This window comes from Esox lucius, chromosome 19 (assembly GCF_011004845.1).
Source record: "Esox lucius isolate fEsoLuc1 chromosome 19, fEsoLuc1.pri, whole genome shotgun sequence".
Lineage (NCBI taxonomy): Eukaryota > Metazoa > Chordata > Actinopteri > Esociformes > Esocidae > Esox > Esox lucius.
In genome coordinates, this window is record NC_047587.1 from 37,001,529 (window position 1) to 37,026,468 (window position 24,940).

Below are 24,940 nucleotides of genomic sequence, written 5' to 3' on the forward strand. Positions count from 1 at the left end.
TACTTTTTAATGCAGCCTCTGTAGTTCTACTGGTAAAGTCTTCTGTGGATGGTAATGGCTCACACATTGGCACCTATGTCCCGAAGAGTGTTACTGATTTGTTTAAAAGCCCTTTTTTTCTTTAGAGGTCTTGCTCTCTCTGTGAAAAACTGCGCAGTAGCAAATTTAAGAATAAGGTTTCTCAACATAAAATTGCAAAGGGTTTGGGGATCTCATCATAAATGGTACATAATATCATAAACAGTTTCAGAGAATCTGGAGAAATCTCTGTATGCAAGGGAGAAAGCCAAAATACAATACTGGATGGTCATACATCGCTGCATCCACAAATGCAAATTAAAACTCTCAGTGCAAAGAAGAAACCATAGTTTCTATGGTTTGCAAAAGCCAGCATCCATAGTTACTGATAAAGGAAACGTTGTATTATTGTTGATTGAAGTTCCTCATTAGTCTCTCCCAGCTATGGAGATGGGTCATAAGCCAGAATCAGCTGTGATAAAGGAGCACAGAGTATTTGAATAATTTTACAGTGGGTGCAAATCAAACACAGATTAGCACAGTCAATTTGTTTATGGAGGACTGGTCTAAAGATCCTTTACAATGTGTTTTCAAATCTCATACTGAATTTGAGTACTCTAGGCTGAACACACACTCAGAATAAGTTACACTTTTCCCTATTATGTACTTTTGATACTTCTGAAAATATTTACAGCATGAAATACCATATTATTTCGAGACTACACTAAAATATTTCAACTGCTCTGTCGGCATTAATAAATAGGAACCATAAATATGTGTTAAGTTCCAAGGGGACATATTTTTTGGTAACGCGAGATAGGTCTGTAAAATTTGTTAGCTATGTAGCAAACGGTGACCTTTTCCCCTAATCCTTTATGTAAGTAAAAACAAGTAATAAAGCGATATTGAAAATAAAAATATGTTTCAGATAGCTCGGCCTCATTTAATAGTGTATGTACAGATTTAGTCATACATTTAACTCAAGTTTTGTAAGTAACTTACTAGCTAGTAGCTGAACTCCTAGTGTTCCCCTACTGAGTCAACCTTAGATATAAAGCAGTGTTCTATTATTTATGGTCTTTGCTAGCTAGCTTGTTAGCAAGCAAGCACATAGGTAGTTAGCTGGTAAAAGCATGCAATTAATAAAATGCTTTTAGTCTAATTGGAAGATTTGTATCTTTGTTGGAAGATTTGTTCGTGCACATGATTACCAAATAAGCTTCGCAGAACCTGCAGTTTGACGTTGTTACACTTGGTGGCGGTATATGCAAGCTAAAAGTGACTGCTTATTTCAGACCCGTTTCAACCCTCGTTGGACCTCTAATTCTTGTTCTGAACTAGATGTGATGTCGGATAAACGTCAACGAGCCAGGGTCCAGGGTTCCTGGGCAAAACCATTGCCCAAACAACCACGCCCAACAGGTTATCTTTCTGTCATACGGACCAAATTAGGGTTCTTCTGTGACACACTTTGTAAAAACAAACCCACTCTCTGTTATTTTGAGATGTTCCATCATGATAATAAGAGTGTTTTAAAATAGTGATATGGAGGCATGTACATGTTCTTTGGCAGGAGCAGTTCCCACCAGCAGTGTTGTGAGGCCAACTGCCAGTCCGCCATCTGCATCATGGGGAGTTGGACAGAGCATGTTTGAGTATCAACAGCCTGACAAGGTAAAGAAAGTTATAATGCTACAAATAGAGATCTTCTTAAAACAAGTTGTTGAGCATGCAACCTCCTACAAGTGAGGTTCTATCGGACATGAGTCATTTGAATTGTACTCTCCTTCCCCGTCCTTTCCTCTCATCTTCCCCTCTGCCACTACTCAGTCCCTCAGAGATGTCCCTGCAGAGAAGGTGATCGAGTGAGTCACTTGTTCCAACAACCAAATCATTAAAACCACCTTTATTAAAATGTGGTTTTAAACAAGTCCTCAAACAAGTCCTCCGAGGACATGTTGACATCAAGCTTGTATTAATACTCCATTTACTGTGCCAAGTGGATGTGCCACAGCATAATAACATGTTTTTTTTAAAACTTGTTCCCAGCAAGAGGGGTGATTATGACATCAGCAAAGGCCCATCAGGCGTGTCTAGGTGAGTTCTAACCTGAGTGGTTCTGCATTGTTTTTTAGTACGAGCATGGTGTTAGATGGTACCATGTTTATCGAATGCATACTCTCCAAAATAAGTATAGAAATTACAGCATAATCTGCTTCCCGCCCATTTACAGTTTTTTACAATTTCTAACAAAAGCATTTACCTACACTTAAGATACTTTTTCTAAATTCTTAGCACAGCAACACACCTATATCACAAAATTAGCCAAATACTTAATTTTCGGCTCAAAACCACATTTTGTTCATTAGATGCCAACTTTACATTTCAAAATGCAAAAAACATTTATCTGCATACACTAACGCTATCAAAACACAGCAAACTCAACTCAATATCTGATAATTCTGTCAAAACGCTAGCAAATGTTTTCTATCCAAAAGGAGCATATAGTCAATCAAAGCACTACGACTTTTAAAATACTAACTGTTGATGGCATTACAAAACTGCATTACTTGTCATGTTTCAGTTTTACCTGCATACCACAGACAATAAGAAATCCATTGTTTTTTATTATTCAGTTTCCTTTTACTGTAAACCACTCTTACATTTTGATTGAGTGTTGATTGTGTGCATTTTTGGCAACATACTATCTAAAAGTGAATCAGTCATCTTTACTTAACAACATGAAATTACTGCCAGTAATCAACAAACAAATTCAACATACATGGCCTTTGGTTCTGAATTTGCCAAAAAAGCACAACTTACAATAAATTATCAATTTCTCTAATGTTTTAATGATCTGTTCATTCAAAAATGCTTATCTGTTTCAATATAGCTTTTGAGCTGCTGTTTTTGCAGAAGTAGAGCCTCCTTACTATATTCAGGGTTTAGAACATTAAGTGTTCATTTCTGGCATGCTGTGTGCAATCATCTGTAAATAAGACAATGTATTATTTTAGTACTGGGTAAGATTGTGTGTAAAGACGTGTTCATTGGCTGCATATTCTGTGAAAACAACATGAATTGTGTTAATGGTATGGTCCAACAAAATATGGAAGTTGTGCTAATTGTGTTTAGAGTTTTGAAAATCTGACTACAGATTGGGCAAAAGGATGTTAACAGTTGCACAAAAAAAAAACTTTTACGTGCACCCCCGTTCAACAATACCCCCTAGGCTGAGGCTGATCCCTGGTTTCCTGTCGACAGAGGAGGCTGACTGGGCCTTCAGTAAACTGCAAACAGAGCTGCCCTGGTCCCAGAAGACCAACTACAGACAGGGTAGGTTGACACTCATGCCTCTGTGGGTTGCACCACAAAAGACATATTGTACATGTACAATGTTTAAGCTGTAGTGGTGGGCAAACAGATTATTATTTTATGGGTGCCAAGTTGGCATTGGAGGTTATTGGTCTGGAATGTTCTGTACATATGTAAGTGGGACCATAACGATGGGCGCTGGGATTTTATTGTTAGAGCATAGGGAAGATTGCCCCCTGCTGGCCATAAAACACCACTTCCAGCAGTATGCAGACTCCCGTCTGGGGACTGACCCTACTTAGCTTCAGAGGCTATTCATCAGTGGGATGAAGGGAGCTACAGTATGCTGCTAGCCTTTGTCAACCTCACTAAGAGAACCTATTGAGCAGGTTAACACTAGCTTGCTTGTGCTGGCTAATGTTAGCCCCTGGGTTGTTGTTTGCCTTGTCATGTGCTCCTTACAGCCTATGGATTATTGAACTACTATTCTACTGTTGACTGGATAGCAAGCTAGCTTTGCTGCCAGCAGCATCACTTAATGGACAGTCAGAGGTAGGGGAAGTACTGGTGTGAATCTCCAACAGACTACACCTCCCAGATATATACCTATATTGGATATTTCTGTGAAAAATCTTCACCTAGAAACTATTTTTTTCTGATTTGGGGGAAGTCACCTTTTTTAGAATTCAAAGTTGGGCTGTTTTACTAAACCATACAGTTTCTGTATTTTACATTTTCAGATCCCTTTATTGACTTTTATTGGTCAAGTGACAAGTAACTAATAATAATGCCTGCAAATAAGAGAAGTGTATAGGGATATATTGTCTGCTCCGATTCAGCCAAATTCAGTGAAGTTGATTGGACGGCGCTTCGCATTACAGATGGATAATGACATAAAACATACTGCGAAAGCAACCCAGTTTTTTTATGTAAAGATGTGGAATATTCTGCAGTGGCCGAGTCAGTCGTCTGATCTCAGCCCGATCAAGCATGCACTTCACTTCCTGAAGACAAAACGTAAGACAGAAAGACCCACAAACAAAAAACAACTGAAAACAACTGCAGTAAAGGCCTGGCAAAGCATCTCATAGGAGGAAATCCAGCATTTGGTGATGTCCATGTGTTGAAAATGGTTGCAATTCCATAAAATTTGTATACAATATTTTTGTTCAACCCCTTGAATTAAAGCTTAAAGTCTGCACTTCAATTGCATCTCGGTTGTTTCATTTCAAATCCATTGTGGTGGCGTACAGAGCCAAAATTATGAAAATCGTTTCAGTGTCCAAATATCTATGGACCTAACTGTACATTTTGTATACATTTTAAGACATGTATATCAGAGTTTGCTTTTTAGTGAACAGTTTGGCTTGGTTCCCAACATTACTTCCTGAATAAAAGGTTTTCAGCATGCATTCTGCAATCTTAGGAATTGCTTTTTCGTTATGTGATAGCTCTAAAAATTCTAAGATTGTGTGTAATATTTGTATTATTCTCTAATGTGTATGAAAATGTTAATGTCTTGTGTTGGGTTTACCCATCTTGGTTCAAGTGCAAATGAGTGTGCAGCCAACTGTTGTGGACAAACACAACTACTGCATGTTGACTCACTTTTTCCTACCCAAAAATAAATGGGCACTGCACCGAGGCTGCCTTCCAAAATGCACCCTATTATGGGCTTGTGTACACAGTCAAATGGAGTGCACTGTGTCCGGTAGGGGATAACAATTGGCCTGCACCCCGTGACTAAGAAGAGTTTGGTTTATTCATTTCCTGATCTCATCTGTTTATGGGTATAGTCGAAGGCTTTATTTTAACTGTAATAAATGAAATCACATGTAAATATTTGTTTTAGGTCTGATTTGGAACGGGGAAGTCTCGACTCATGGGCTAGTGGGATGACGATTTGGCTTTGTGGCTGTTTGGTTAAATGCCCAACCAGAACTCTTTTAAAAGACTTGTTTCCATGGAAACGATACAGTCTTTTATTTACTGTGAAATAATTTTCCATGCACTCATTAAGTATTTTGACAGTGACACAAGTTTTGTTGTTTTAGCTCTGTGCTACAGCACATTGAAATGAAACAGTGACTTGGAGATTAAAGTTCATTTCAGACCCTTTTCCTGTGGTCACAAACATTGCTTGGAGCGGGGGATGGGCATGCGTCATGGTTGCATAAAACATCACCAAGCCAACACAGTACACCATAGTTACAGAACTAGTAACGATAAACCTGATTGCATCTAGTAAGTAAGACAGTGGGGGAACGTTTGAGTTTTTCCACTGTGTTTTCTGGATTATTACGGTTCATTATCAGAGCAAGATCAGGACTGCTATACTTCAGTAAACATGCATTAAATAATCAGCTTTACAGACTCATAACCGCTGGCACCCAGTTATGGAGGGACAATCCGAATAAATAATCCATCTAATCCTATGCAGCAGACCCTCACTTCGACAAGCTCTGCCCAATCATTCTATTCACTATCCACACACATGGCTTTTTCATCTGAGTAGGGTTATCTGTTACACACACAATCCACTTTTTATGGCTGAATAGTGATTTTGTTGCTTGACAATTGCTTTGGGGATCGGTGGACAAATTGTACATGTAGCATCGAATGACGCAAAGTGCACTTATATCTGACAAATACATTCAGGAAATAGATTACACGCAAACATCACCATTCCAATGATGTTCCTAAGATCTGAAAGTAAATAGCTTTTGTTTACAGGCCTTATTTGGGTTATATATCACTGGACTATTCTAGTTACAGCCAAACCATTCCAAATTTGTCCAATTGCCTCAATCCAAATACTGTACCGATAGCCAGCTGAGTCCCTGACTGCTGAGAGCTTGTGAAGCAGCTCTGTTGGACTGGGCATGTGGTGGCTGTGCGTTTGGGTGTACAGTGAGTGGGTGGCTCTGTTGGACTGGGCATGTGGTGGCTGTGCGTTTGGGTGTACAGTGAGTGGGTGGCTCTGTTGGACTGGGCATGTGGTGGCTGTGCGTTTGGGTGTGCAGCGAGTGGGTGGCTCTGTTGGAATGGGCATGTGGTGGCTGTGCGTTTGGGTGTACAGCGAGTGGGTGGCTCTGTTGGACTGGGCATGTGGTGGCTGTGCGTTTGGGTGTACAGTGAGTGGGTGGCTCTGTTGGACTGGGCATGTGGTGGCTGTGCGTTTGGGTGTGCAGCGAGTGGGTGGCTCTGTTGGAATGGGCATGTGGTGGCTGTGCGTTTGGGTGTACAGCGAGTGGGTGGCTCTGTTGGACTGGGCATGTGGTGGCTGTGCGTTTGGGCGTACAGCGAGTGGGTGGCTCTGTGGGTGAGTGCCTGCGTCTTTGTACAGGTGTGTATGTAATATCTGCCGATGACTTGGCTATTCAAGGGCACAGGCTGCCTAAGGTGTTCCTACATGAATGTGTGTGTGTTTAGGTGAGGCCTATGAGGAACCCAGGCTGACCTGCTGGTATGGAGAAGTGCCGTACACATATGCCCACTCCACTATGGAAGCCAACACCCAGGTATGGAATTGCATGATGTTCATTGTGTATATACTGTATTTAACATGACGTGATGTTTTTTAAATGTTACATTAGATGTAGTTTGGTAATGATGTGTACCTCAGCCAACAGCTTGGCATCTATCTTTAAAATGTCTGGTCCAGCACTGATAGGGTTTTATTTGCACCATAACTTCCAACATAATAGTCAAGGTTTTTCCTTGATGGCTTGCTATAGACCCAAAGAAATACTCAGGGGCCAATGAGCTGGACCCAGGTCTAATTAGGTGACCAGCTTCACTAAGAGCAGGCTTTTTTTGTTTGATGGCACAGACTGTGTTTCCATCAGAATGATGTACATTAAGGAGTACTGCATGATTTCTGTTTGCTGAATTTACTGTTCACACTGTGCAGATATATGACTGTGGAAGTACTGTGGCATTTTGTTGAAGTACATGCTGATGGGATAGCACTCCCCTGCACCCTATGTAATCAAGCATTTTTTCAATGACTGTCAGGTATAAGTATTATAGACATCACTGAGATTTTTTAATGAATGCAAAGAAAAGCTAAATGCTATTCTCTAGAACCCATACATGAAATTACTACCTTGGAGCAATAGCTGTCTTAAAGTACTTTAGGAAAATATAAACCTGTTGCTGAATTAGTTAAAAAGATGTGTATTTTGAGAATAGATTGCAGTGACATTATCAGTGTCACCAAAGCAGCTTTTAGTCTTTGACAATTGGAGGCTGTTTACCTCTGGGCTGGAAGGGTTTGACATCTGATGGCAGAGGACACTGATCAGAGGAGGTGGGCTGTGGATGGATGTAAACAAAACATGGTGTTCAAACACTAACTTAACCAGGAGGCACTGCTCCACCAATCTGGAATACATGATGATTAAGTGCAGGCCTTTTTACTTGTCTTGGAAGTGTACGTCTATTGTTGTTCCTGCAGCCTGCATACCCCCGGATTTCAGCCATTCAAATCTGAAAAGTTTTTCCCAAATTCCACCAAAATGTCTCCTGCTCCACTAGAGACAAGACATTAGACCATGTACAGGTGCTGGTCATAAAATTTGAATATCATCAAAAAGTTGATTTATTTCAGTAATTCCATTCAAAAAGTGAAACTTGTATAATGTATACATTCATTCCACACAGACTGATATATTTCAAGTGTTTATTTCTTTTAATTTTGATGATTATAACTGACAACTAATGAAAACCCCAAATTCAGTATCTCAGAAAATGTGAATATTTCGAAAAGGTTCAATATTGAAGACACCTGGTGCTACACTCTAATCAGCTAATTAACCCAAAACACCTGCGAAGGCCTTTAAATGGTCTCTTAGTCTAGTTCTGTAGGCTACACAATCATGGGGAAGACTGCTGACTTGACAGCTGTCCAAAAGACGACCATTGACACCTTGCACAAGGAGGGCAAGACACAAAAGGTCATAGCTAAAGAGGCTGGCTGTTCACAGAGCTCTGTGTCCAAGCACATTAATAGAGAGGCGAAGAGCTGAAGTGAACCATCAGTGAAGACGAAGTGTCACCAGAAGGGTCAGACACACCTACAGCATCATTTTCAACACACAGACTGGAGTTTGTTCGCCACTCAAGCCTCTGCACCAACAGTGTCACCACCCATAAACTAATAAAGACCTTCCCCAACTAGAAGCTGTGGATGAACAGACAGGTCCGACAACTGCTAAAGGCACACAACGCTGCTTTCAGATCCGGCTATGTGGGGGCCTACAGCTCATCCAGGACCAACCTGAAAAGTGGCATCAAGATGGCTAAAAATGACCACAAACTGTGGATTGAGGAACACTTCTACAACTCAGAATCCTGACTCATGTTGCAGGGCATCCAAGCCATCACTGACAACCGCCCAAAGAACCCTAACCTCACAGCCAGCGATGTCTCCTTCACCGACGAGTTAAACAGGTTCTACGCACGCTTGGACAGGGACAACATAGAGCCAGCCATTAAAGCTGAACTCCCCCCAGAGAGGCTGTGTATCCGAACAACTCTTTATCTCACTTGTAACATACACTGTACTTAATACGTGTACATTTTCTGCCCTCCTATTTGCCTTAATTGCACATTTAGTATTTCCATTTGAACTGCATTTGCCTTCTTTGCACATCTACAGTGGGGAGAACAAGTATTTGATACACTGCCGATTTTGCAGGTTTTCCCACTTACAAAGCATGTAGAGGTCTGTAATTTTTATCATAGGTACACTTCAACTGTGAGAGACTGAATCTATTGTATGATTTTTAAATAATTAATTTGCATTTTATTGCATGACATAAGTGTTCGATCACCTACCAACCAGTAAGAATTCCGGCTCTCTCAGACCTGTTCGTTTTTCTTTAAGAAGCCCTCCTGTTCTCCACTCATTACCTGTATTAACTGCACCTGTTTGAACTCGTTACCTGTATAAAAGACACCTATCCACACACTCAATCGAACAGACTCCAACCTCTCCACAATGGCCAAGACCAGAGAGCTGTGTAAGGACATCAGGGATAAAATTGTAGACCTCCACAAGGCTGGGATGGGCTACAGGACAATAGGCAAGCAGCTTGGTGAGAAGGCAACCACTGTTGGCGCAATTATTAGAAAATGGAAGATGTTCAAGATGACGGTCAATCTCACTCGGTCTGGGGCTCCATGCAAGATCTCACCTCGTGGGGCATCAGTGATCATGAGGAAGGTGAGGGATCAGTCCAGAACTACACGGCAGGACTTGGTCAATGACCTGAAGAGAGCTGGGACCATAGTCTCAAAGAAAACCATTAGTAACACACTAAGCCTGCAAAATCCTGCAGCGCACGCAAGGTCCCCCTGCTCAAGCCAGCGCATGTCCAGGCCCGTCTGAAGTTTGCCAATGACCATCTGGATGATCCAGAGGAGGAATGGGAGAAGGTAATGTGGTCTGATGAGACAAAAATAGAGCGTTTGGGTCTAAACTCCACTCACTGTGTTTGGAAGAAGAAGGATGAGTACAACCCCAAGAACACCATCCCAACCGTGAAGCATGGAGGTGGAAACATCATTCTTTGGGGATGCTTTTCTGCTAAGGGGACATGACGACTGCACCGTATTGAAGGGAGGATGGATGGGGCCATGTATTGCATTGAAGAGCATTGAAGATGGGTCGTGGCTGAAACACACAGCCAGGGCAACTAAGGATTGGCTCCGTAAGAAGCATCTCAAGGTCCTGGAGTGGCCTGGCCAGTCTCCAGATCTGAACCCAATAGAACATCTTTGGAGGGAGCTGAAAGTCTGTATTGCCCAGCAACAGCCCCGAAACCTGAAGGATCTGGAGAAGGTCTGTATGGAGGAGTGGGCCAAAATCCCTGCTACAGTGTGTGTAAACCTGGTCAAGAACTACAGGAAACGTATGATCTCTGTAATTGCAAACAAAGGTTTCTGTACCAAATATTAAGTTCTGCTTTTCTGATTTATCAAATACTTATGTCATGCAATTTTAATTACTTAAAAAATCATACAATGACAGACTTCTACATGCTTGGTAAGTGGGAAAACCTGCAAAATCGGCAGCGTATCAAATACTTGTTCTCCCCACTGTATACATTTCACTTAATTACATATTCCAGTGAATGTAACTGTATTAGTTACATATTCCATTGTATGTAACATACATACAGTGGATGTAAAAAGTCTACACACTCCTGTGAAAAGGCCAGGTTTTTGCAATGTAAAAGAATGAGACAAAGATAAATCATGTCAGAACCTGTGAACAATTCAATTGAAAAACAAATATCTTTGAGGGGGAACATTTTTAAATCAAAACCTTACAATAACCTGGTTGCATAAGTGTGCACACCCTCTTATAACTGGGGATGCGGCTGTATTTTGTGCTCTGTGACAACAATCTCTTGTATTCTTCATATGAATGGGCTATGGAGTAGCATGGCAAGACGGAAGCCTTTTCTTACAAAGTAAAACATCCAAGCCCGGCTGAAGTTTGCAAAAACAAAAATCAAGTCCCCCAAAAGCATGTGGGAAAATGTGTTATGGTCTGAAACCAAGGTTGAACCTTTTGGCCATAATTCCAAAAGGTATGTTTAGAGCAAAAACAACGCTGCACATCACCAAAAGAACACCATGCCCACTGTGAAGCAGTTTTTGGGTTGTTTTTCTTCAGCTGGAACCGGGGCCTCAGTCAGGGTGGAGGGAATTATGAACCGTTCCAAATACCAGGCAGTTTTGCCACAAAACCTTCAGGCGTCCGTTAGAAAACTGAAGAGGAAGTTCATCTTTCAGCATGACAACGACCCAAAGCACACATCCAAATCCACAAAAGCATGGCTTCACCAGAAGAAGATCAATGTTTTGGAATGGCCCAGCCAGAGCCCAGACCTGAATCCAGACCGGAACATCTGTAGGGTGATCTGATGAGGGCTGTGCAAAGGAGTTGTCCTCGCAATCTGACATATTTGGAGCGTTTTTGCAAAGAAGAGTGGGCAAATATGGCCACGTCAAGATGTGGCGGTCTAATAGACTCCTACCCAAAAAGACTGTGTTGAAATAAAATCAAAAGGTGCTTCAACCAAGTTTAAGGGTGTGCACACTTATGCAACCAGGTTATTGTGCTTTTATTTTATTTATTCTTTCCCCCCTCAAAGATTTCAGTTTGTTTTTCAATTCAATTGTTCACGTTATAGGTCACATTAAAGGTTTATCTTTGTCTCATTCTTTTACATTACAAGATCCTGTCATTTTAACAGGGGACTTTTTATATCCATTGTATATTTAATACTTTTCTGCCCTCTTCTATTTGCACTGCTGGTTAGATGACAAATGGATTTCACTGTACTGTACTTGTTCAATCACAATAAAGTTGAGTCTAATCTAATCTCTGACCTTCAGTGTATATCTGTTGACAGCTTTAGGTCTTGTCAATGTATCTTGTAACTTTAATCATGTGGGTGTAGGTTGTTACTGTTTGTATGGTTCTATGTTTTTGTGCATACTGAAAACCACTCACCATGACCACAAGCCATCGACCCCAACACATTAACCTGGAGTTGGACAGTTCATAAGTATTTGGACAGTGACACACATGTTGGATCTGCACTCCAGAACATTGGCTTTAAAATTATACAATGATCATGAAGTTAAAATCAGGCGTCACAGCAATTATTTTGTTAGGCAACGGTGTTTGCATCAATAGTGCAGGTACAAGAGAGTTGTTAATGTCTTATTTTGAGTCTAAGCTTGGCATTTGGAGTCTGTTGCTGATGTCTGACAACATGAGGATCAAAGAAGTGACAGTGCAAATCAAGCATGATGCAGATAAAATCTGAATAAATCAATCAGAATCCTATCCAAAACATTAGGCGTGCTAAAATCTTTGAAATGGTAGACCACAGAAAACCTTCTCCCTTGTCTGACCATCTCCCCCATTCCCTCCCTCAGTGGCACCCGTTGCTTGTCACCCTGCGCACTGCAGTAGAGAAGGAGAGTGGCCCCCACTTCAACTCCCTGCTGTGTAACCTGTACAGGAACTGCAAGGACAGCATAGGCTGGCACAGCGATGATGAGGCTGCGCTGGGCCTTCAGCCCACAATCGCCTCCCTCAGCCTGGGGGACACAAGGGTGTTTAGCCTCCGCAAGAAGCCCCCACCGGTGAGACAGAGACAGAGATAAAGTGCTACTTGAAACACCATGTGCAATTATATCTATTTTTTGTGTTCAGCATCAGATTTTATTTCATCAGAACCATCTGACATAATAGGTTTATTGTTACCAATTCCGTATGTTGCATTAGAGTACATCATTCGTTTAATTGATAAACTAAATTCAAAAGGAATTAGTGCAATTGCAAAAAAAAGTATCCTAATAATGTCTCCCATAGACACTAATAGGTCTTTGCCATTTTTTTTTATTGAATTTCGTTATGTTTTCCCGATAACGTGGCACTAAGAATGGTTTAACAATGCACATAACCTTAAAATGGACTTTGTTACGACACTTATGCCTGTTTCCCAAACCATCACGTACGTCACTCTTTATAAAATGCATCATAAGTGCCACCTTACGGTCGTTTGGAATGGAATTAGGCCATGAATACGTTTTATAATATAGACTTGCATTTCGATGGAGCTTGATTACTTACCAGAAGCATATAATATCACTGGCGATGTATTCTACACATACTTAGGCATCAATAGGAAAATGGGAAACTCAAAGAAGTAGTGAAATTTATAGGGTGGATGAAACATTATATCCAACCAGTTAGGTGGACTTCAGCCAATCAAAGTCATCATCTCATCTCATCTTCATCCGCTTATCCGGTATCGGGTCACGGGGGCAGCAGCTCCAGCAGGGGACCCCAAACTTCCCATTCCCAAGCCACATTTGCCAGCTCTGACTGGGGGATCCCGAGGCATTCCCAGGCCAGTGTCGAAATATAATCTCTCCACCTAGTCCTGGGCCTACCCCGAGGTCTCCTCCCAGCTGGACGTGCCTGGAACACCTCCCTAGGGAGACGTCCTGGGGGCATTCTTACCAGATGCCCGAACCACCTCAGCTGGCTCCTTTCGACGCAAAGGAGCAGCGGATCTACTCCGAGTTCCTCACGGATGGCTGAGCTTCTCACCCTATTCCTAAGGGAGAAGCCAGCCACCCTTCTGAGAAAACCCATTTCAGCCGCTTGTACTCGCGATCTTGTTCTTTCGGTCATGACCCAGCCTTCATGACCATAGGTAAGGGTAGGAACGAAAATTGACCGGTATATCGAGAGCTTTGCCTTCCGGCTCAGCTCTCTTTTCGTCACAACGGTGCGGTAAAGCGAATGCAATACCGCCCCCGCTGCTCCGATTCTCTGGCCAATCTCCATTGTCCCCTCACTCGCGAACAAGACCCTGAGATACTTGAACTCCTTAACTTGGGGTAACGCCTCATTCCCTACCCAGTGGAGGCACTCCATCGGTTTCCTGCTGAGAATCATGGCCTCAGATTTAGAGGTGCTAATCCTCATCCCAACCGCTTCGCACTCAGCTGCAAATCGGTCCAGTGAGTGCTGAAGGTCACAGACCGATGATGCCATCAGGACCACATCATCCGCAAAAAGCAGCGATGAGATCCCCAGCCCACCGAACTGCAACCCCTCTCCACCCCGACTACGCCTCGATATCCTGTCCATAAACGTTACAAACAGGATTGGTGACAAAGCGCAGCCCTGGCGGAGGCCAACCCCCACCTGGAACGAGTCCGACTTACTACCAAGAACCCGAACACAGCTCTCACTTTGGACGTACAGGGATTGGATAGCCCTCAGAAGGGACCTCCTCACCCCATACACCCGCAGCACCTCCCACAGTATCTTCCGGGGGACCCGGTCATACGCCTTCTCCAGATCCACAAAACACATGTAGACAGGATGGGCATATTCCCAGGCCCCCTCCAGGATCCTTGCAAGAGTAAAGAGCTGGTTGGTTGTTCTGCGACCAGGACGGAATCCGCATTGTTCCTCTTCAATCTGAGGTTCGACTTTGAGTAGACTTTCCCAGGGAGGCTTAGAAGTGTGAAACCCCTGTAATTGGCACACACCCTCTGGTCCCCCTTTTTGAACAGGGGAACTACCACCCCGGTCCGCCACTCCTTAGGCACTTTCCCCGACTCCCACGCAATGTTGAAGACATTTCTGGACAGATCTCGTCAATCCCCGGAGCTTTGCCACTGTGGAGTTGTTTGACTACCTCAGTGACTTCTGCCATGGAGATTGACGATGCTTCCCCAATCAAAGTCATAACTCTGGAAATCTAATTCAGTTCCTCTAGTAGCATGTATGCATATAAAAGCATGTATCATATATGTAAAAATGTTACTTAAATCACATAGCAATCAACACGTTTGGTTAACTGGGAATATAAAGCCTAGTTGGAAAAATCCATTCTTATTGTTTGAAAAAAGAATTTAAGGCAAGAGAAAACAAACATTCAGAGCTGAATATATAAATGTAGAGGCACTAGCACCTATACGTCAAAGACAGTACCAGTAGCCTACAATGTGGGTTTTCAGACTTGTGACCATTAATTTTGAACACTTTTTCTTAATTATTTCTTGTATAATGTTTTTCTTTATCCTCAGTTGACAATTTCATTTAATTACATTCACATCCACTCACGCACTTATTATATAATGAAACAGTTTTTATAATTTTTCTATTGCCTTAAAATTAACAGTTTTCCATCACTCCTCACATGTTGAAAGAGGCGCTATTTCACAAAAACAGTAAGGGTCCTGTTATGAATGACTTAGGTGTGGTCCGGGGAACTCGTTAATTAACGAACAATGTTACTGAGAACATCGATCCATTATGCTGTGTTACCACTGTGCACGCTGGTGGTGGTGGTGTAATGGTGTGGGGGATGTTTTCTTGGCGCACTTTAGGCCCCTTAGTGCCAATTGGGCATTGTTTAAATGCCACGGCCTACCTGAGCATTGTTTCTGACCATGTCCATCCCTTTATGACCACCATGCACCCATTGTCTGATGGCTACTTCCAGCAGGATAATGCACCATGTCACAAAGCTCGAATCATTTCAAATTGGTTTCTTGAACATGACAATGAGTTCACTGTACTGAAATGGCCCCCACAGTCACCAGATTTTAACCCAATAGAGCATCTTTGGGATGTGGTGGAACGGGAGCTTCGTGCCCTGGATGTGCATCCCACAAATCTCCATCAACTACAAGATGCTATCCTATCAATATGGACCAACATTTCTAAAGAATGCTTTCAGCACCTTGTTGAATCAATGCCACTTAGAATTAAGGCAGTTCTGAAGGCGAAAGGGGGTCAAACATTATTAGTATGGTGTTCCTAATTATCCTTTAGGTGAGTGTATATGACTACAGTATAATGGAGTAGTTCCTGGTAACTCTTTGGTAGCAGTCTGTGGCCTTACAGGATGTATTCTAGACCAGTGTTTCTCAAACCCAGATCTGCCAGCAGGCGCCGGTCCATAGAGGGATGCCTGCTGCTGTATGACATATCCCTCAAAAGTCCAATTGATTGCATTGACACTTTCTTCACAGAACTTAAGTTATACAAGTGATGACAGGTTATGTCAGCTATTAAGCGCTTGCCACATATTGAGTGCTTTCCATCCATCATCTTCCGCTTATCCGGGGCCGGGTCGCGGGGGCAGTGGTCTAAGCAGAGATGCCCAGACTTCCCTCTCCCCAGACACTTCCTCCAGCTCTTCCGGGGGGACACCGAGGCATTCCCAGGCCAGACGGGAGACAGTCCCTCCAGTGTGTCCTAGGTCTTCCCCGGGGTCTCCTCCCGGTGGGACGGGACCGGAACACCTTCCCGGGAAGGCGTTCCGGAGGCATCCGAAACTGATGCCCAAGCCACCTCAGCTGACCCCTCTTGATGTGGAGGAGCAGCGGCTCTACTCTGAGCTCCTCCCGGGTGACCAAGCTTCTCACCCTATCTCTAAGGGATCGCCCAGCCACCCTGCGGAGAAAGCTCATTTCGTCCGCCTGTATCCGGGACCTTGTCCTTTCGGTCATGACCCAAAGCTCATGACCATTGGTGAGAGTAGGAACGTAGATTGACCGGTAAATCACCAAGACAGACCGATTTATAGACCGCATTACTGCAGAAGCTGCACCGATCCGTCTGTCAATCTCCCGTTCCATCCTTCCCTCACTCGTGAACAAGACCCCTAGATACTTAAAATCCTCCACTTGAGGCAGGCACTCTCCACCAACCTGAAGTGGGCAAGCCACACTTTTCCGACTGAGGACCATGGCCTCGGATTTGGAGGTACTGATTCTCATCGCCACCGCTTCACAATCGGCTGCAAACCGTCCCAGTGCATGCTGAAGGTCCTGGTTTGAAGGGGCCAAAACGACAACATCATCCACAAAGAGCAGAGACGAAATCGTGTGGTCCCCAAACCTGACACCCTCCGGCCCCTGGCTGCCCCTAGAAATTCTATCCATAAAAATTAAGAACAGAACCGGTGACAAAGGGCAGCCCTGCCGGAGTCCAACATGCACTGGGAACAAGTCTGACTTACTGCCGGCAATGCGGACCAAGCTCCTGCTTCGGTCGTACAGGGACCTGACAGCCCTTAGCAAGGGACCCAGGACCCCATATTCCCGAAGCACTCTCCACAGAATGCCGTGAGGGACACAGTCGAATGCCTTCTCCAAATCCGCAAAACACATGTGGATTGGTTGGGCAAACTCCCATGAACCCTCCAACACCCTGTAGAGGGTATAGAGGTGGTCCAGTGATTGAGGAGATCCTGGAAGTACTCCTTCCACCGCCCAACGACATCCCCAGTTGAGGTCAACAGCTGCCCACCTCTACTGTAAACAGCGTTGGTAGGGCACTGTTTCCCTCTCCTGAGGCGCCGGACGGTTTGCCAGAATCTCTTCGAGGACAGCCGATAGTCCTTCTCCATGGCCTCCCCGAACTCCTCCCAGGCCCAAGTTTTTGCCTCCACAACCACCCGGGCTGCAGTCCGCTTGGCCTATCGGTACCCGTCAGCTGCCTCAGGAGTCCCACAAGCCAACCAGGAACTTCTTCAGCTTGACAGCATCCCTTACTTCCGGTGTCCACCACCGGGTTCGGGGATTGCCGCCTCGACATGCACCGGAGACCTTATGGCCCCAGCTCTGTGCGGCCGCTTCGACAATGGCGGTGGAGAACATGGTCCACTCGGACCCAATATCTCCAGCCTCCCTTGGGATCCTGCCGGAGGTGGGAGTTAAAGATCTCTCTGACAGGAGACTCACCCAACGTTCCCAGCAGAACCTTACAGTACGCTTGGGCCTGCCGAGTCTGTCCAGCTTCCTCCCCCGCCATCGGATCCAACTCACCACCAGGTGGTGATCAGTTGACAGCTCCGCCCCTCTCTTCACCCGAGTGTCTTTGGACATACGGCCGCTGGTCAGATGAAACGACAACAAAGTCGATCATCGACCTGCGGCCTAGGGTGTCCTTGTTCCACGTGCACCGATGGACACCCTTATGCTTGAATATGGTGTTCGTAATGGACAAACTGTGACTAGCACAGAAGTCCAATAACTGAACACTGCTCGGGTTCAGATCAGGGGGGCCGTTCCTCCCAATCACGCCCCTACAGGTGTCACTGTCGTTGCCCACGTGGGCGTTGAATTCCCCCAGTAGAACGATCGAGTCGAACAGTAGAACGATCTCAGGCTCCTTCCCCGCCTGCGAGGTGACATTCCACGTCCCTAGAGCTAGTTTCCGTGTCCAGGGATCGGGTTGTCTAGGCCCCCGCCTTCGACTGCCGCCCGATCCTCTCCGCACTGGCCCCTTATGGTCCCTCCTGTGGGTGATGAGCCCATGTGAAGGCGGCCCCACGTTGCTCCTTCGGGCTGAGCCCGGCCGGGCCCCATGGGGAAAGGCCCGGCCACCAGGCGCTCGCGTACGAGCCCCAACCCTGGGCCTGGCTCCAGGGTGGGGCCCCGGCTGCGCCATACCGGGCAACGACACAGAACTCATAATTATTTTTATCATTAAGGGGGTTTTCAACCGCTCTTAGTCTGACCCGTCGCCTAGGACCTGTTTGCCTTGGGAAACCCTACCAGGGGCATATAGCCCCAGACAACATAGCTCCTAGGGTCACTCGGGTACTCAAACCCCTCCACCACGTTAAGGTGGCAGTTCAAGTTTCACTCTAGATTTTGAGAGTTTTGAGCTATTGGCTAATGAAAGGAAGACAAACATCTTCTGTTTCCTTCTATGATGGTCACAGTATTTAAAGGAAACATTCGAAGGGTCTGTGGCAATATCACAATTGAAAGCAATACATGTAGTTTTCTTTACACAATTATTACCTGATGATCTTACCTGATGTTTTCTTGAACTTCCTAAAAACATTTAGATGGATTGAAAATGTTTGTCTATTAAAATGACATCAAATTGATCAGAAATACAGTGTAGACATTGTTAATGTTATAAATGACTTTTGTAGGTGGAAATGGCTTACGCGTACAGAGGCCCATTGTTCCAATGGCACATTGTGTTTTCTGATCCAAGTTTATTACTTTAAAAGACTAATTGATCATTAGAAAACCTTTTTGCAATTTTGTTAGCACAGCATAAAATGTTGTGCTGATTAAAGAAGCAATTAAATTTGCTTTCATTAGACTTGTTGAGTATCTGGAGTATCAGCAATTGTGGGTTCAATTTCAGGTTAAAAATGGGCAAAAACAAATAACTTTCTTCTGAAACTCGTCAGTCTATTCTTGTTCTGAGAAATGAAGGCTATTCCATGTAAGAAATTGCAAAGAAACTGAAGATCTTGTACAATGCTGTGTGCTACTCTCTTCACAGAACAGCAAAGACTAGCTGTAACCAGAATAGAACGAGGAGTGGGAGACCACGGTGCACAACTGAGCAAGAGGACAAATACATTAGTGTCTAGTAAACAGACGCCTCACAGATCTTTAACTGGCAGCTTCATTAAATAGTACCCACCGAAAACCAGTCTCCACGTCAACAGGGAAGTGGTGACTTCGGGATGCTGGCCTTCTAGGCAGAGTTGCAAAGAAAACACCATATCTCAGACTGGCCAATGAAAAGAAAAAAATTAAGATGGGCAAAGAACATAGACATTGGACAGAGGAAGAGTTATGGACAGACTAATCTAAGTTTGAGTTGTTCAGATCACAAAGAGGAACATTTGGGACACGCAGACCAAATTAAGAGACGTTGGAGGAATGTTTGACAACATCTGTCGTGGTGGAGGCAGTGTAATGGTCTGGGGGTAGTTTGGTATCGGTGAAGTGGGAGATTTGTACACAGTAAAAGGGATCTTGAAGAAGGATGTCTATCACTAAATTTTGCAACGCCATGCCAATCCCGGTGGATGGCACTTGATTGGAGACAGTTTTCTCCTACAACAGGACTGTGACCCAAAGCAGTTCCAAACTATTAAAACTACTTTTTAGGGAAGAAGCAGTCAGCTTGTATTCTGTCTGTAATGGAGTGGCCAGCGCAGTCACTGGATCTCAACCCTATTGAACTATTGTGGGAGAAGCTTGACCATATGTTACGTCAAGCCAATCCAACTTGTGGGAGGAGCTTCAGGATGCATCGAGTGAAATCTCTTCAGATTACCTCAACAAATGACAACTAGTATGCCGAAGTTCTGCAAAGCTGTATTTGCTGCAAATTGACAAAACGAATGAAAGAAAAGTTTGAAGGACACTTATTTAAATATAAATCATTATTTCTAATCTTGTCTATTTCCTATTCATTTTGCAATATTTCCTATTCAAACTCATTTCATGTATGTTTTCATGGAAAACAAGGACATTTCTAAGTGACCCCAAACTTTTTAACGGTAGTTAATCTACTATTACAATTATTTGTGCATTATCTAGCTATGTTTAGCTTGATATGGGAAAAGCCTGACGGCCAAATACACTTTTTTTGAAGTACATAATTGTTTCCAATAGGCCATGTTTCCCCTAAATTAAAATGCTTGATGGGCCATGGAATGACTGTTTTAAAAATACGGATGAAATTGAAATGAAAGGTGGTTGAAAGTTTTATAGAAATGTATTTAAAAATAATAGAGGTGCCCACAGGGAAAATGCTGTGCTTTGCTACTTCCTGGAACAAAAATGCTTGAGAAACTCTGCTCTAGACTTAATGAGTGGGTTTGTGTGTGTGTTTGTGTTTGTGAGATCCATGAAGTCCCCTCAAAGACAGTAAAACCAGATAAATTGGTCCCCACAAGTTTTTTTGGCAGGTTTATGGAAAAACAAACATTTAGAATTGGAGTTACTTGTAGGATTAAGCATTACCGGTTAGGTGTTAGTGGTAGGTTAAGTTTCGGAATAAAAGTCAAAATATGTGGGTTAGGATTAAGGGCAATGAGTTGGTGTCCCTGTTTACATAGCTATGTAAATATATATGTGTGTGTGTGTGTCTTTGTTTGTTAGGAGGAGAATGGCGACTACACTTATGTGGAAAGGCTGCGAATCCCTCTGACTCATGGCACTCTTCTGATGATGGAAGGAGCAACACAGGATGACTGGCAGGTAAGACTGGCCAATAAAACACAGGGACATGCCCTAACAACACCATACATGTCCCACTAGGGATGACTGGCAGGTAAGACTGGCCAATAAAACACAGGGACATGCCCTAACAACACCATACATGTCCCACTAGGGATGACTGGCAGGTAAGACTGGCCAATAAAACACAGGGACATGCCCTAACAACACCATACATGTCCCACTAGGGATGACTGGCAGGTAAGACTGGCCAATAAAACACAGGGACATGCCCTAACAACACCATACATGTCCCACTAGGGATGACTGGCAGGTAAGACTGGCCAATAAAACACAGGGACATGCCCTAACAACACCATACATGTCCCACTAGGGATGACTGGCAGGTAAGACTGGCCAATAAAACACAGGGACATGCCCTAACAACACCATACATGTCCCACTAGGGATGACTGGCAGGTAAGACTGGCCAATAAAACACAGGGACATGCCCTAACAACCCCATACATGTCCCACTAGGGATGACTGGCAGGTATGACTGGCCAATAAAACACAGGGACATGCCCTAACAACCCCATACATGTCCCACTAGGGATGACTGGCAGGTAAGACTGGCCAATAAAACACATGCCCTAACAACACCATACATGTCCCACACCAGGTGACTTTGTGTGTTTGCTGGTATTACTCTCACTGGTTGAAGTTCTTATGGGAAACGAGACGTATCCAACAACAACGACTCTAAAGGAAAGAACATTGTGTCTCTATCTGGCGTTCCAGACTTTTCTGTTGGATAAGGATGACTGACATGAGTGGGAGTTTCGCGTGAACAAAGAACGGGAGATTGTGTTCCTTGGTGACAGACAATACACTTTGAGAATAAAGGAATATATCGGTGCACGACTGAATTTGATGCACTGTAGTTACATTTTAACACTGTCAAGCTGTGTGTGTTCACGCTTTACAAACCTGATGGGGACCAAAATCCTTCACCAGTCACCAGTTTGAGTAAGAAGTACAAAAATTGGCTTAGGTTTAGGGTTGGTTAATGTAACGTATTTGGGATTTTGGTGAGGGAAAATAGGTGGTGGAATACCTTTCTTGGAAGGATATAGATTCCTAAAGTGTGTGTGTGTGTGTGCTGTAAGAAAAGAAAATGGGCAGGGACCTATGTTAGGCCTGTGTTAGTGTTGTTGTAACAGAGTTGTTGTGATTACATTTTTTTTTTTTTTAAAGGGTTGGCATTGCAACAGAGTTGTCGTTGTAGCAGGGTCTTGAAGCACCAGATAGTGGCTGAGAGTATCCATTTGAAGGAAACTGTGTGTGTGTGAGACTAACCAAGTAATGTAAAGTGAGGTAATTTTGGGCAGTTCTCACTAGATTTTTTATTTATTTTAGGCTTACTATAAGGATTTTACTGCGGGTTAGGGGTGAGACGAGGGTTTCAGTCCTGCTTGGGGATTAGACTGGTGGTACTGCAGAGGGCAGTGCAAGTAGCCAGGACCGTCCCTGTTTTTGGGGCTTTGTATTCTGATTGGCTTGCCTTGCTTCCTGGGGCTCAAGCGACCCCTTGTGGTGCTTTGGGCGCCTCAGTCAATGTAGAAGGCCAAATAATGTGTTCCCCCCGGCCCCCAAAGATCCCAGTCTAGACTTCCAGATTGAGCCTGCAGTGTGTTAGGAACCAGAACCACATTGGTTGGATTGGCTTTAGAGGGGACACATCTCTATCAACTGTCCCTAGTCCACTAAAAGTTCATGCAATGAATTATGGCCTTAACCATGATTTACATATAATGGGAATAGTGTCTGTGTGAGATGGGTTTCACCACCTGTCTCTGTCAGTCGGACTATTAGAAGTCATTATCCAGCCAGACGTGAAATCTTACCATCGACCCCGTGTTTTCTCTTGCACTTACTACACAGTCAGGTGCCATGGTTTCCCAGGCCCTAAAGAAGTGTCACTTTAAAAGCCCACTGCTCAATTTAAAGAGACAACAAGCTGAGACAAAAAAGGTCAGCAGAGTTTTATGGCGACATCTCACAGGAGTTCCCACTCATAGAGAATGACACAGTCGTGTCCACTACAACTCACCTGGCTCCCACAAACTCAGTCTGCTCTACACACTAACAGCCCAGTGCCTGTTTATTTCAACACATTTAGGCCGAAATGTGGAGCTTGTTGTGCAACTGGCGCTTTAACTCTCCCGTCTAAATCCGGACTGAAAGGTCTTCTTCGCCAGGACCTGTTCCCGGGTGACAGTTTTTAGATAAACAGCAGTGTCGGATTTGGATCTTGTGGGTGAAATGTGCGTCTGTCTGCCAAAATCACTAGTCAGACATGCACAGTGTGTGTGTGTGCTCTGCCTGTTTGTCTGCGTGTTCATTTAATTTATTAGTCTGTTATGCCTGTTATGTATTTTAAGCCCTTTTTTTGCATAAGTGGTTGAGATGTCACTGTCTGTTTTCTCTGAGGTCAGAACAGTGGGGAAAGGAGCAGTGGGTTAAAGGACACATCTGGCTGGCAAGTGTACTTAGTGGGAACTTTAAGTTAATTTGCTCCGTTACACGTGTGATGACAACTAAGTGAAAGGGAAGGTTCCCACATCAGATGACGTAACATTGACTAGGTTCCAAAGTACATGACTGTTCAGTATAAATCCAGTTTCTTTGCAATATACAACACCTTTAATTTCTCTCTTCATTTGATCGGTGTCTCCAACAGCATTCGGTGGCCAAAGAGTACCACGACCGAGGGCCTCGTATCAACTTGACCTTCCGCACCATGCACTCAGGCCTTGAAAGTCAAAGACCAGGGATCAGACCACCATACCGACACTAGAACCAGAGGCCGGCAGTCATCACATGCACCTTTTAAACTTAAAGGGATAGTTGTGTATTTTTGCCGATCCACCATTATCTACTTCCCAAGAGTCAGGTGAACTTGTAAAGGCAATTCTTAATGTCTTCACATTCGGTTTGATGGAAGCTGTTAACTAGTATTAGCAAAGTTGTTGACTAAAACTTGCACAATGACTGGAAATCAATTGGAACTGCTAGTATTCCAAGCATTGGCTTTAAAAACTACCTCTAACTTAATGCCTGACGTGGAGCCATAAAAAGTTTATCTGTCTTTGGGGAATGGAGAAAAAAAAATTTGTTGCCATAATCTCTTTCCTTCTCAGCTCCCAATAAAAAAGGAAAAGGAAGATGTGGATTCTTGGACAAGAAAATATAATGACCTTGGCCCTTGATGGACGTTACAAAAGACTGTTTATGATATTGTAAGGAAGATATGTTCACATGGAGAAGTAAATAAAAGCCTAAAAACACTGGATGAGGAGTTACCAACATGTAATGTTTATCTGCACGAACCCGTCTGTGCTCTGAATCAGCCACAAATCTCTTTACAGTATGATGATCACGCTTAGGTTTTGGTCAAGTATTTCATGTTTTCATACCTTGTCCAAGGCATTGCACTATTTGATGCTTTTCCACAGCAGATAGGTCCTTTTTCTTTCCCATGCCACTTGAAACCTGTGGAACATCCTTCTTACATAGTGTGCTTTTAATTGGGCTCACCTGGAAAACGAATTATCACAGGTGTCTGAGATTGATTTCAGTGATCCAAAGAGCCCGGAGACACAATACCATCCAGGAGTTTGATTGAAAAACGAAATAATGAATGTTTATGACACTTGTAATCATAGACCATGCTGTAGAGATGAGTCTTTAGTAGACATTTGAAAGTTTGCACTGAGTCTGCATTTCTAACCTTAATTGGCAGATCATTCCACTGTAGTGGAGCTCTATGAGAGAAAGCCTTGCCTCCAGCTGTTTATTTATAAATTCTAGGTACAATGAGAAGGCCTGCATCTTGCGATCGTAGGTTACGTGTAGGTATGTATGGCTGGATCATTTCAGTGAGGTAAGTAGGAGCAAGTCCATGTATTGCTTTATAGATTAATAATAAAACCTTAAAATCAGTGCTAGCCTTAACAGGCAGCCAGTGTAGAGAGGCCAATATTGGAGCTATGTGTCAAAA

The 24,940-nt window shown here is 43.6% G+C and overlaps 1 protein-coding gene across 3 annotated transcripts; it reads left to right on the forward strand.

The window, feature by feature from the left end:
- The first annotated feature begins 813 nt into the window (after positions 1 to 813).
- On the forward strand, positions 814 to 24,271 carry alkbh3 (alkB homolog 3, alpha-ketoglutarate dependent dioxygenase). 3 transcript variants are annotated; one of them, XR_003777422.2, is made up of 11 exons: positions 814 to 895; positions 1,314 to 1,440; positions 1,592 to 1,692; positions 1,849 to 1,883; positions 2,068 to 2,115; positions 3,251 to 3,354; positions 6,766 to 6,854; positions 12,295 to 12,504; positions 20,821 to 20,919; positions 23,621 to 23,833; positions 24,081 to 24,270. XR_003777422.2 is itself a non-coding variant. In XM_029114811.2 (10 exons), the coding sequence occupies exons 2-10, from the start codon at positions 1,365 to 1,367 to the stop codon at positions 23,735 to 23,737; spliced, it is 873 nt and encodes a 290-aa protein (XP_028970644.2). In that variant the 5' UTR covers positions 814 to 895; positions 1,314 to 1,364; the 3' UTR covers positions 23,738 to 24,271. The 3 variants fall into 3 exon arrangements, 2 of the variants coding, with proteins under 2 accessions (XP_028970644.2, XP_028970643.2); XM_029114811.2 differs by having other exon boundaries at positions 1,598 to 1,692; positions 23,621 to 24,271; XM_029114810.2 differs by having other exon boundaries at positions 23,621 to 24,270.
- Positions 24,272 to 24,940: the final 669 nt, after the last annotated feature.

What these genes read in the sequence shown, in the direction of transcription:
- alkbh3 (XM_029114810.2), top strand. Translation starts at nt 1,365, where the DNA reads ATGTCGGATAAACGTCAACGAGCCAGGGTCCAGGGTTCCTGGGCAAAA. An exon ending in GAAGACCAACTACAGACAGG is followed by an intron (nt 3,355 to 6,765) that starts GTAGGTTGACAC and finishes GTGTGTGTTTAG; the next exon opens with GTGAGGCCTATGAGGAACCC. An exon ending in CAACACAGGATGACTGGCAG is followed by an intron (nt 20,920 to 23,620) that starts GTAAGACTGGCC and finishes TGTCTCCAACAG; the next exon opens with CATTCGGTGGCCAAAGAGTA.